The 14,157-nt window shown below is 41.1% G+C and overlaps 1 protein-coding gene across 2 annotated transcripts in view; it reads right to left on the reverse strand.

Annotated features, from left to right (window-relative positions):
* ARB2A (ARB2 cotranscriptional regulator A) overlaps positions 1-14,157 on the reverse strand; it is a 290,622-nt gene that overhangs the window by 23,366 nt on the left and 253,099 nt on the right. Inside the window, exon 11 of one of the 2 annotated variants that reach the window (XM_061364340.1) lies at positions 2,894-2,998. The exons of the other annotated variant lie outside the window; for it this stretch is intronic. Within the exon in view, the coding sequence (XP_061220324.1) occupies positions 2,898-2,998 (101 nt within the window). The 3' untranslated portion in view covers positions 2,894-2,897. The remainder of the gene's footprint in view (positions 1-2,893; positions 2,999-14,157) is intronic. 2 annotated transcript variants of the gene reach the window in all.

Raw genomic sequence — 14,157 nt, forward strand, 5'->3', positions numbered from 1 at the left:
CCATTAAGTTGCATGAATGTGAAATGTGGCTGCTTAGAAGTCATAATTCAGCTCTGACCTAAGACTGCACAAGAGTTGCTTGCTATTAGTTAATAGTATGTAATGGAAAACACAAAATCACGTGCAGCCAGTTTTACTGTTTGCAATGGTCCTGTACTGAATGGGGAAAGTTGCCAAAAGTGATTGTAGATGTATGACCTTCCTTGCTTGTTTCTCCCTACTGGGCAGCAGAGCCTGCTCTGGTGGGATCAGATTTTAAATGTCATGCAAATAGTATGCAGATTTTTAAATGTCATGCAGCTTAAGTGTATACATAATTTGTAGCATTTTTATTTACTTGTGCTCATAAATCACAATGCCTGTGAACACAAACCAGGTGTGCAACCATGTATACACTTCTCATGCACAAGTCTACCCTAAGCCCATTCAAAAATCTGCCTACTTTTAGCTTTACGCCAGATGACTTGGCTTCACCTTTTTAAGATATAGAGAATGTAGGATCCCACTCAAAAAAGTCACACTCCTAGTTAACTGTGCTGCAATACTCATTCAGTCTGTACTGTAATTTAACACACAGTGCTCACACACACCATAAATGGAGGTCTCTAAAGCAAGGACTTGTTTTGAGCACTGACATTTGCTCCTTGTTGCAATGTAGGGTTCTGTACATATATAAATGCATGTTTATGGGACAATGTAAATAAGAATTCAGCATTTGAGATCAGCTATCCTGGTAAGTAAATCCCTATGCATATAAACAAATCTGTTCGCTACCTTCAAATATTTTTGTCATATAATTATATCATATATATATCCTCACAAATGTATAAAATATATTCTTAGGAAAACTGCCACAGAATGTTGTTGCTTACATTAAGTAAATGGTATATTTGTGTATTGTGCTTCATACTTACTTACGTACAGTAAGCATATTTGTATATATATAGAACTGCCAAATATTTCACTTCTTTACTATACGGACAGGTTGATATTACTGAAAAACCTATATCCCTCTACTGACTCTCCTAAGTGTTTCTGAGTCTGGGTTATCAACATATCTTTCAGAAAATGTGTTTTTGTACTGATAAGGCTATACCACACTGGAACTAAGGATACTGTAAAGCTAGGTAAGCTGGCAGCTAAGAACAGAGCTTTTATCAATCCAATTAAATCAACACTTATTCAAGCTGTAGTCTCCACTGCTGTCATTAGCTGCTATCTCATGGTGCCAAACACTCCACCTGAATTCTTACCTGGATGTAACCTGCTGTTCCCCCATGGCAGCTCATTTCGGGTATTATCAACTAAATTTTTGTACCAAATTACCAAACTTTTATGTTCCCAGATGCCTAATGCAAGCTAGGATGCATGGTGTTCCTTCTTGTGTTTCACCACCGAACCCCACGGCAGGGACCAGAGGTGCTGGATGGACTGATAAAATGAACTGGAGAAGTGTGCTGAAGAAGGTAAAATGAGACTCTGAAGAACTGGCTTTTTATGATACTCCGAATTTTCTTCTTATCCCCAGTGTGGGCCTTGCTAATCCCTAAGAAGAGACAAAAAGTGCACTTACAAGTGGCTTTGAAGACACTTGCTTCAAACTGCATTGATAAGATCAAGAGGAAACTCAGATTCTGAAACTGTGGGAATTTTCAAACTGCAATTTAAATAACTAAAAGAGTAAAAAGGGATGTGAGCTGAATTTCAAAATATTAGTGTTAACAACTTTCTTTTTTTAGACAGGTTCTCTCTGGCAAACAAAGCCGCTAAGTGATTTCAACAGCATCAATATTATACACAAAAATGTGATATCATTAATAACAATGAAAAAGATTCTCATGGGAGATATAAAACCTGTGTGCAACAAGTTATACCCTCACTCTCCTAATCCAATTTGAAACATTTATTTTCATGTTTTTAAAACATATTAAAAAGCTTGCTTTTTTTTTTTTCCTCTCCTTCCCCCTATAAAAGCCTTTTAAGAAGCATTCATGGCACAGTTTTGTACAAAAGTAGCAGTATGTCAGCACAGATGACTTTGTCTATTGGTTATTGAAGGAAAGGACAGTCCCCAGTGCCTAAGCTGAAGCTGACCCAATAGATCAGACCCTTGGGAACTTGAATTTACATTTCATAAGATTAATATCATGCCTGATTTATGAATTGCCTTTTTAAACAAAGAAGGTTGTACTTAGGAACTTTACTTTTGTGTGGGTAACTGTTGATCTGAAAATGGCACATAAAATGCATTTACATCAGCCCTGCTAATAAGCCCATAATGATTCTTTATTATGTTTCAGTGACAGGTAACTGATTTTGTAGATCAAATAACTTTCTGCTACCCCACACAGTTCCCAGCTGCTGTATTTTATATGCCAATACAAATACAGTTGTAAAGTAGACAAATATATTATAACTATGGTATTAAATGAGGCACAACATGGGGCGTTGGAAGAATCTGAGAACCGTTCAATGCTGCGACTGGGAATTAAGGCATGTGAAATCAAACACTAAAGGGGTTTCAGTGCAAAACGGGTGCAAACCTCCCTCTGCCACTTCTTCATACGACATCTCAGAAGTTATTTTGTTCAGATAATACCCACATTTACTTTTTTCTTTTTTTTTTTTTTTTTTCTGCAGAGGGCTAGAGAAGCCCAGAGTGTGCTCTCACTGTAGGTAAAACAGCTACTTAAAGCAAAGCACTTCTGTATAAAGACAGATGTGAAAAACTCCTGATACCAGAGGCTGATGGTAATGACACTATGCAGCTGCAGTGTGCTGAAATGCTGCAAAACTCTCCCATGTGCCAAGTTTTATGTTTATGTGCTACACCATGAGTAAATAACGATAAGACATCAGAGCCCGTCTGATAATCTTTGATAAGAACCCTAACCCTGTCATCGTGGCCACAGGAGAAACCGGCACGTACACAGCTCTGACCTGCAGAGTCTTTTATCTGCTTGTGCACTCTCCACGGACCGAGCAAATAAAGAGTAACCTGTAATTTACACATGAATCAACTTTCTCCACAGAGCAGGCACCAGAGACTTCCCTTTTCTCTGCCACGGAGAGGAGAGGCATTCAGGTCTGAGCTTGTCTCCCCAGAAATTGCGTGAGCCAAAGAGCAATGAATCTGGAAATGGAGAGTCGGCAGAGGGATGCTCTTCTGGACACCTGATAAAAAACGGCATCCGCAAAGGAACAGATTAATATTGAGCTTGGAACAGGACTGACAGCAGCAGTGAGCCTTTGTCCTATTCAAAACAGGTAATGTCATACAAACTGAGGCGGAGATACAATCCTGATAGAAGATTATACAAGATACCTGAGCCAGTATCTGTAAGGAATTCAGCCTACATTTTAATAAGGTGTGAATCTCTCAGTGCCTCAGGTCTCATTTCCACTTGCCTGCAGCTGCCTTTTGAAAGGTACACGGATTGTTTTGGGCTTACAAGAGGCTGGGCACGGGTGTGAACTAGCACTGAGTGAAAATAATCTGTGAACTTTATTTGTGGTGAATATTAGCCTAAATTGTTGCAACCTGAAAGTCAGCTGTAAAGATAATGCAGTGCTTGCTTTCATCCTGTATCTTATTACAAAGAGAAACTTTCATCAGTTCACAGGCACCATTCATACTCTCTTGCGCATAGTTGAGAGAGATGAAGTAGGGTGCAACACTGCTCTGCTGAACAGCCAAGATGTCAGAGGCCTTTATGTAGTTTAAGCCACTGAAAGAATTATACTGGTATAAAACAAAGGCAGATGTCTTACTGCTAGGTTTAGCATTTTTTACATCTATTTTGTAAACCAAATTTTCATCCATTGCAACATCCGCTCTGCTGCTGCTATGATTTTCCTCTGCAGTCTTAAAATTGGAAGGATGGAGCAGACTGGCATCAGTGAAACCCTGAATTAAACGTCAGATGTCGGTTCAACCAGCAATGCACATATTTCTTTTTCAGCATCAGCAGATAAGGTCCCTCCACTGGTACCTCTACTGGAACCTGAACAAGGCTTTTTTGGAGACAGTAGCTCTTGCTTGTAGATTATGGAGTATTTCAGAGAGACTTATCTTCCTTTCCTGGGTCTTATTCCACCCCACCACTGATCCTGCTTCCCTAACCCCATCCATCACTCTCTTGTCCCCGCTTCTGCCACTTGTGCTAACATTTGCTTAGAAGGGCCAGGACAGCTAAGGTGGGGGTGAAACTGCCATCACTGTCCATCCTCCAGGCAGCTCTTAATAGCTGTAGGCACTAAACAAAGACATAAGAAAGCACAACTATATAAAATAAAAAAAAAAAAGAAAAAAAAAGAGAGAAAAAACCCCCCACCAACCCATGACTAGTGTGACTGATGGCATGTCTTTGCCTTCTTTAAACCTCAAACTGAAATGTAAAATAAAGCCTGATGTTTTCCTTCTTTATATCCCAGGTAAATTTCCTGCTCTTTACAGTTACGCCTTAAAAGCCTATCTTTTGTTTAACCTCCCCAGGAACATATACATTAGTGAGAATGCTTACACTACAGGTCTTTCCATCCTAAAATACATGAGAATAAAGATAGGATTAAAGGAATTGATCTCTCATTTTCAAAAGAATTCTGAGAGAATTCTATGAGAGTACCTGATGGACTAAGCAGACCCACTGAGCCTCACTGTTAACAGTATTTACATTGTGATGCACAGCTTTAAAACAATGATATAGGTCGAATATGAATACATTTAAATTTGATAGCAATTGAGCTAATGTCAGATCTGAGTTTTAATGTAGTGCATTTTCTGTGAGTAGGGTTTGACCATATGCCAATGATTTCTGAACTATGTAATTGTCCTGGGTTCAAGAGTAGCAGTCATTTTTCTCCTTCTTAGTAGCTGGTGCGGTGCTGTGTTTTTGACTTTCAGCCAGGGAACAGTGCTGATGACACCGATGTTTTTAGTTGCTGCTCAATAATGTTTACTCTGATCAAGGACTTTCTGAGTCTCATGCTCTGCCAGGGAGGAGGAGACAGGACACCTGACCCAAACTAGCCAAAGGGGTATTCCATACCAGAGCACATCATGCCCAGTATATAAACTGGGGGAGTTACCTGGAAGGCCCAGACCACTGCTCAGGTTGGGCTGGGTATCGGTCAGCGGGTGGTGAACAGTTGTATTCTCTTCCCGTTATTTCTCTTACCATTATTATTATTGGTGGTAGCAGCAGTAGTTTTGTGTTATACCTTAGTTACTGGACTGTCCTTATCTCAACCCGTGGGAGTTATATTCTTTTCATTCTCCTCCCCATCCCTCCAGGATTGGGGGGAAGAAGGCGGCGGGGGAGTGAGCGAGGGCTGCGTGGTTCTGGGCTGCCGGCTGGGCTTAAACCACGACAGTTCTTTGTGGTGCCCAATGTGGGGCCCAAAGGTTTGAGATAATGACAGATCTGACTGGAGTGTGTCTAATCATATTTGTGATAAGCATTCATTGTTTCGGATTAATAGTCACTCATCACAATGCTAATTTATTGGCTCTCAAAGTCGTTGCTCTTGATCTCAGAGTTTCAGCATGTCGTACCTTACTTACAACTGGTATTTGCTGTTTTAGTCTTTATCAGCTGGGGGGCTTGGCCTAAGGTTCTTGTTTCGCTGTACTTCATGGTAATGACTTGTAATACAGTAGACTCATTGATCATGAAGCTCATCTGGCTTGTGTTCCCAGTGTGGTCACCTCTATACTTTGGGAGGTATATAATGGAAGTGTTTAGCAATTACACATCTTTTTTTTCCCTTCTCGGGTGGTCAACCTGTGCAGGAGACATTCCCTTACACCCTCAGTTCCCCCACCAGACTACAGCATCATTTGAGAGTTCTGAAGGTTTTGAATGAGTGTCCTGCCTAACTGACCCATCTAATTAAAAAATCATTCCTGCCTCCAGTCAGCTCATTCAACAGTTCTCCAAGTGTTGAGCTCGTATGCAGTCTTTTTCATTATCTTCTGCAGACCTACTTGGTTAACTTTCTTGAAGTTCTTCAATAGAGTTCTGTTTTGCTGAAATGCCTGCAAAGAATCACAGTAATTAGGCTGCTGGTCTTTTTGACCACCACTGTCACGCCATACAAAAGGTTTTTGAGCCCATGACTTCTTTCTTATTTCTCAGATTTCAAAATTTGGAGGGTCACTTTGAACACTGCCTACAACCATCTGCCTGTAACTCTGACTCTCTTCAAAGCTCTCTTTCTTGAGGCAGAACTTGCATCCATTGGGCTCTGGTCTCACTACAGCTCAGGTGACTCATACCTGTGGCTTTACCATGTCAAGGAAGATCTCTCCATGGAGAAACTGATGCTTGGGTTGGGAGGTGGGATGGCTGTCATAACATGCAGAGTAAGGATGGAAGGGAGCCAACATGTAAGTACACTGGCTTGTCTCAAGCTGGACACACACTGAAACAGTTTTCAGGGAAGCACCTCTACAGTTAAATGTGTTAGAAGGACCATGCCAACAGCAGGGCAGACCCAGTGCATGTAACACTGACAAGGTGGACCAAACATCATTAAGTTCTGCCTAATACCCAGTGGTTTCCCTTATCAAGACAGCTGAAAACTGCTGGAAAAAACACGGTCACTACATTTCCACCATCAACACGTTGCTGTTGATGGTGGAAACTTGTTTTGGTGGCTTATACCCTTTGATAGTCCTTTTGAGAAATCCCTTTTGGAGCACCTGCAGAAGCACTGAAACTGCCCCCAGCAAACATAGACAAAAGAAACACATTCTGTGTTCACAATCACGAAAGACTAAATAGTGACTGTCCCTCCTGGCATGCACGTCCTTAGGGGTCAAAGCCAGTCAAGGTTGCCCCTCTCTCAACACACATCCATATGGGTTTATTTTTCCAGCCTTTAAATGTATGTCCTTGCTTTGCCTTCATTTGCCATGACAAGCTGAATGAAGCACAGCAACGCCTGAACTCATTTTCCAAGTTCCCTTGGTAGCATTATTAAGTTTCTTTCATAACACAAAGATGGCCAACCTTTCTCAGAGTAGCAAAGCAAATAGCTCTTGCCCCACTAAGGTGCTGAAATACCAATGTTCATTCCCATGTAGGATTCCAAGGAAGGAATCCAAGCTCATTTAGACAATATGCAAACCAGCAGAAAAGAGGACAGGACTGGGAAGAAACAATAAAGCAGGATGCAATTCATAAATTTGGGTGGGCTAATCTGAACATTTAACATCCCAAGTAATGCTGCGGCCCCTGTAAGGAATAACTTGAGGCAGGACCTGGGTCAATAAAGAATGCAGGAGACCTTTAGCACAAGTGTTACTGATAAATCTGCTGATAAAGACTTCTGTTGTTTCTTGATTTAATTCAGTCAATAATTTTATTTTTTCATTCACCTTTTCTACCCTGCCTTTCCAGCTGAGCTGAGCCTGAGGGCAGTCATGTATATATAATATATATATTTATATATATATATATATGTCCCATATATAATTAATATCTATTTTAAAATATATTTTTTTTACCCAAAGCTGCTCAGGGTCACTTCTGCAGGAAGGCACAAACCCTCCTTATGTCTCCTGAACCAAAGTGTTGAGCCCCTTCCTCACACAGGGCTCTTATGTGACAATGCTAATTCAATCTGTCAGACGTAGTGGAGCTGAAAACATACAAGGGGACCAACTGCAGCTGGTGGGTATCCTGGCAAAAAAAAGCTGCATAAATGTTGCATGTAAATACTGTGCTGGAGAAGAGATATATTTTTGCATGTCAGGAGTAACGTCATACAGAGATACTTGCAGATGTGCCAAGCCAGGTATAGTTTCTCTTTTTAATATAGATTACTATCTATTTAAAGAACATATCTCAAGTTAAGTACTTAAATGAATATTTTTGAACTTTATATGGACTCATGGAATTTGATTAAGTGCATTTTCCTGTCACTTAGGTATTTTTATTAATCTGTGACCTGCCACCAAGAATAAACATGAAATAGGGGTTTGCTCAACTTTTACCCCTTACACATGTTCCAACTTGTCTCTTACATGCATTATCTATCCCCCCTGTACACACAGCAGACAAATTATGCAAACCAAAAACATTTAACTGTTAATAACATACAGTAGCAGAACATGACTTAAACCTCTATGTTAAATATTGCTTTTAAGAAAGACAAAGTAATTTTTAGGACAAAGACGGCTAGAGGTTTAGTCAAAATTTAGTTTAACATTCAAAATATTTGCATTTAATTTGATTTAGATGTTAGCTGAAAACATTCCATCAAAAAAAAAAAAAAAAGGAAAAAAATCTCTGTTTGCAAGACTCACTGTAAAAATGGTAATGTCTGTTCCTGTGTCAGGGTGCACTCCAGGTTTCAAACAGAATTTCAGGCATACATTGCACTTCCTTTATTATTCCCTGCAACTTTTTTTTTTTTTTCTTATATGCAGAGTACATTTTATTAAAATGAAATTTATATTTTAGGAGCACAGAGATTCCAAATAACGTTGCATTCCAAATAAGCAGCATTTAAGGGGCTGCTTAGACAGTATTACTCATTTGACACTGAAGGTTTTGTTTTGGTACACAGAATATAAAACCATTTCCTCAAGATATTTTGTGTTCAGCATAAAATATTAAAAATGTCTCATTTCCAAGAGATCTGGTGGGAGTTCATGACAGATGCGCTATATCTTTTTTTTTTTTTTGAATTTTTTTGCAGCATTATTGCATCTAATTAGCCCTGATGATTTACCCATGACAGTATGAGCTTCTTGAGAGGAAACAAAAAGTGGAACATAATCTTTGGAGCAAAGAACAAACATGTTTTTGGGGAGATGGGAGGGAGCGAAAGCACTGACTCGAGGTGGTTTGTAACAAATGCCCACAGGTAGCCCTGGGAGTTTTCACTTATTTATGCACCACCATATGATCCATCTTTTTGCCTTTGAGCGGTACAAACCAGCCTTCATGCAACATGCTCTCCCAGCGTTGGCTTAGCAATCATGATGCTGCTCCTTATCTGTGGCTGACGAGCACAGAGGACCAACTACTATGGATGGGTGGAGGTGATGCTGAGCCATGGACGAGAGGAGGCACTGCTGAGCATCCCTCTCATGTGCTCTGCTCTCCCTGTCTCTGGGCCACCATCTTGAGAGATTACAGGAGACTCCAGGAACATGAACTGTCCCTCAAAATGTTTATTTTTGCTGGCAGGGCTTCTCCCCTCTTTGGGTGCTGTGTAAAAACACCTTATCAGAAGTTTCTCAGAAGACAAGGAAGTTATCAAAGGAGGCTCCTAACTGCAGGCAGCAGGACTTGCCAAGGAGATCATGGTGGCCAGGTAGCCACCAGAGAAGCCAAGCGGACAAATGCTGGTGCCAGCGGGGCAGTGTAAAAATCATTTGCATTGAAGACACGGAGGGAAAATGTACAAAGTTAAGATTTTTAAAGTTTCAATTAAAATATAGCCGGTGTTTTTTTCACCTGACTGTAGGCCCATATGGCAAGGTCAGCCCTTTCAGTGAACAAACAGCTCAGTCGCCTCCAGTGTAGCTGTTATCTGCCTCAACAAGGGGAGACATTTGGCACAGCCTAAAGCTGGGGCATGAACCCTGGCTAAGCTTAAGACATTTATCTGACAGCATCAGCTGACACTCCACAAACACATTTGCTCTCCATGACCCCAGAGCATTCGTGATTAATCAAAAATGTATCTTGGATCTTGAGAACAAGCTACAAGCAGGCACACAAAAAAACGAATATGCTCTCGATCTCGCTTATCGACTCCAGAGGTATATTGAATTTAGAAATAGCAAATAGAATAAAATGATCAATATGTTCTCACTTGTCCATGGAAGAACAAACTTTATCCCTCCAGCAACAAACATTGATCATGTAAATGTTTTGGAGCTGCTTTCAAGTAAAGAAAGCAAAGGCATTGGGATTTTTGGGGAGGGGCATTTGATGGGAAAGCTGCTGGTGTATGTGCATTTAGCACTTGGTTGGAAAGTATGCAAACAAGCATTTAAAGCCGCAGAGTGCAGCAATGCACCTGAACCACCTCCACCACTGCGGGTGTTTCCACCAGTACATATTGCTAACATCCAGTTTGGGAAACACTGTGCCAAGTGATCTTAATAAAACATTATAGAGGGGACTTTAAAACTTAATGAAGGCACATAATCTGCTTCAGAGAAAACTCCCTGCCTTAATTTAAATGAGACACAGTTATATCCCCTATGCACTGTTTACAATTTATAATTTATGTCTCAGTTCAAATACACTACTTTCTGCAGTCATCTGCTAAGTGATATGATTAGCATTTGAATATTGTAATATTCTGCTTCTTGATACTCAGAGTAATATGACACAGAGCGTTTGTATTTTAATACTTTTTTTTTCAATTCACTAATAAGCATACCAAGCTCTAATTAGTTGCGAAGAAAGAAAACACATGCCCCACCCAGTCTAATTTGAAATGGTTATGTCTCTGTTGAAACTCCACCATTTCACTTATTAAATCCCACTCTTTTCTGGTTACCTACTGCTCAGGCTACAAGTCATTTGTGCTCATACAGCACCATCACTCTACTATAGCAAAACTATTCTGCTATGTGCTTTGGTCCCTGTTGGCACAGCAAACAAACTTTCATTGCAAGTGCTCTCTATAAAGTGGTGGTACTAATTAGAAGATATAAACTCATGCTGAGACATGATATGAATTGGCTTTATGCATCTACTAAGCTCACAGCAGTATTAGATTTATACTGTTGATGCCCTCAACTAATATTCAACTAGAAACTTACAGTTTTTTAAATCTGCAGAAAAATGGAACAAAAGTGATGGTGCCTCATTAATGCAATTCACAGAACCTCAGTAATCCACACTCCACTGATCTCCACATTCATAAGCAGTGCATGGAAAAAAAAAGTCTCTCCTTTACTCATCAAAGACAGAGAAGCACAGTTGTGTGGTGAAAACTCATGGTAGCATCACCCAGCATCCACCCATCACTCTTCCATCGATGGACCTCAAAGAGCACTGCAGCAGGCGAGCAAGGATCACGCTGCTGTTCGGAGAGGGACCCCAAGGTGCAGAGCCCACCTCCCTGCAGCCTGGAAGTGGTTATTAACACATGATGATCACGGACTACTACTATTAAAAACACCATGCTATGTTTACTTAAAACAAAAAAGAAAAAAGGAGGGGTTTGCTAGTAACTAGGAAGTTACTCAGGTACCCCAACATCAACCTGATTGAAGACATGGCATACGTGTAGCTTCATGACGACCCTGCTCAAACTCTTGCGACATGAGCTGTGGGCACGAGACATCACAGCTGTGTGTTTTGACATCCATGGTGAAAATGAGCAGAAAATCTGACTGTTCCATATCAAGAAGTATTTTTACTAGTGCTAATGCGCCTTAAATACCTTGTTCCACAGATGAGTGGCCTGGCACCTGCTGCATGAGAAATAGCCAATTACTGTTCAGTGCCTCTAATTTTCTGATTCAATTAGCATGCTTCAGAGCTTTCCAGTTTAATTGCAAACTACTTCACAGTTAGCTCTCTGATTAATCGTTGCCCATCTGCAAGCCATCGCAAAACTTGGTGGAACAAATCTGTGTACTTTGGAATGATGGGAGCTTAGCAAATCAAACTTGTTTTGGTATATAAAGCTTTAATTTTGTTTGCCCTTTTCAGCTGCACTTGTAAGAATCTCTGTACTGATTAAACGGGAAGTCCAGACAATAATATGCTACATTATGCATATAATTACTGTAAATACAGGCGATACTGTAGAAACATCACTTAAGGTTAGATGCTAACATGTATGAGGTAGGGGGTCAAGAAAACACATTTGGAATCAATTTCTTCCCCATTATGAAAGAAAAGAGGAATTAGTGGGAGGAAGGAAAAAAGAGGTATGAGATTGTGATGCAGCTCCAGCACCCATGTCTCTGGAGGTATTTCTACACTATGCTGCTGTACAGTTGCTGCATACCATTTCTGATTTCTTTTTTAAAGGGAGCTGTTAATGTCCCAAAACTTAAAAAAATGTTCAAAAAAGTTGTACTCTATTGATAAAATACAATAGCTATACTGTTCCATATGTTTTTGGCTTAAAGCAGAAAACCAGCTCTTGGGTAGAGCTGTAACACTGCCCCGCTGCCATGGAGCTCCTACTTTTTCTGTATTTTACTATGCTAACAGTAGTAATATCCACTGAACTGACACACCTTCCTTATTTTAGAACTATTATATTCAGGTGCACATAAAGTACCTATCTGGAAGAGTTGTAACAGCATATCACACCACAGCAGGAAAATATTACATACTATTATATTCAGAATTCAGTATTTTTGCACCTACAAAAGTATAGATGCAACTCAAGCTCACAGATTTGAAATTTTTGCTTAAATTCCCTGCAAGATTTCAGCATGTATTAACTTCAGTATATATGACTGGGGCATCAGTCCTGCAGGATGCTATACATCTGTGATTTGCCTTAAATTCAGTAAGATTCAGTCCAGCTACTAAGCTACTAAGAATGAGAAAAATGACTACTACTGCTGAACCCAGGACAAAGCCCCTCTCGAGGTTTCTTTTAGCCCCTTTAGTCATTGGGAGCTGCTCTAAGGTCTCCCCTTGAGAAGAGAAGGCTGCGTGAAGACCTCATAGGGATGCTGGTGAGGGACTATTCACTAGGGACTGGAGTAATAGGACAAGGGGTAATAGGGGAAGTTTAGATTAGGTATAAAGAAGAAGTTCTTTACTGTGAGGGTGGTGAAGCATTGGAATGGGTTGCCCAGGGAAGTTGTGAATGCTCCATCCCTGGTGGTGTTCAAGGCCAGGTTGGACAGAGCGTTGGGTGGCATGGTTTAGTGTGAGGTGTCCCTGCCCATGGCAGGGGGGTTGGAACTAGACGATATTAAGGTCCTTTCCAACCCTAACGTTTCTATGATTCTATGATTCTAAGATGCAACAAGTCCTGTGGAATCATGCTTCAAGTACATTACTGAACTGGGACCATGAATATTTTATGTTTCCAAATTCCGTTACTTAAAAACACCCCAACATCAATCTTAATTTTGGGTTAAGAAGATCAATATTTTTACAATAAAATCTGAATAAGCTCACTAACTTCTCTAGTCACCAAATAAAATTCAGACATTGTGAAATAGTGGTAATGATGCTTAGTGATAATAGTAGGATGATACCTAGTGACATCACCAGGTACTGCTTAGTACTTCCTTCATCCTGACAGAAACAAAACCATATTACTGACACAAGCCAAAATAGTTACCTAGAGCTGTATTACTGATCACCAGGATGCCATCACCACATCAAAACTGGAATTTGAACTCCTTCTTAAAGATCCTCAGATCCCTGGTGAGAGTTTCAGTTAAAATCTGGTTTGGTGATCATCAGTGGTAGTTTTCATAGAACCAGACTGGCTTGCGTTGGAAGGGACCTTAAAGCTCATCCAGTTCCAGCCCCCTGCCACAGGCAGGGACACCTTCCACTAGACCAGGTTGCTCAAAGCCCCATCCACCCTGGCCTTGAACACTGCCAGGGATGGGGCAGCCACAGCTTCTCTGGGCAACCTGTGCTAGGGCCTCACCACCCTCACATGGAAGAACGTCTGCCTAAGAGCTCATCTCAGTCTCCCCTCTGTCAGGTTAAAGCCATATCCCCTTGTCCTGCCCCTACAGGTGCTTGTCCAAAGCCCCTCTTCAGGTTTCCTGTAGCCCCTTTAGGCACTGAAGCTGCTCTAAGGTCTCCACTTAAGGAGCCTTCTCTTCCCCAGGCTGAACCAGCCCAGCTCTCTCAGCCTGCCTCCAGAGTAGAGCTGCTCCAGCCCTCACAGCATCCCCGTGGCCTCCTCTGGACTCACTCCAACAGTTCCACGTCCCTCTTGTGTTGTTGCCCCAGAGCCAGACACAGGAGTGCAGGTGGGGTCTTCCCAGTGTACAGCAGATGGGGGAGCATCTCCTCTCTTGACCTGCTGCTCACGCTCTGGGTATGCAGCCCAGCACATGGTTTTTAGGAGCTCCTAGTGACCCTGCAGATGTGCCCAGGAAGCTCGGCTAGGGTGTGAAACCCCCATGTCACTGCAGAGCTTTAGAACGCTTTTACAATTGTCACAACACCATCTTTCTATATCAGC

This window comes from Neopsephotus bourkii, unplaced genomic scaffold, assembly GCF_033783945.1.
Source record: "Neopsephotus bourkii isolate Nb327-2 ecotype Australia unplaced genomic scaffold, CSIRO-AGI_Nbou_v1 NB_1232, whole genome shotgun sequence".
In the NCBI taxonomy this organism is placed as follows: Eukaryota; Metazoa; Chordata; class Aves; order Psittaciformes; family Psittacidae; genus Neopsephotus; species Neopsephotus bourkii.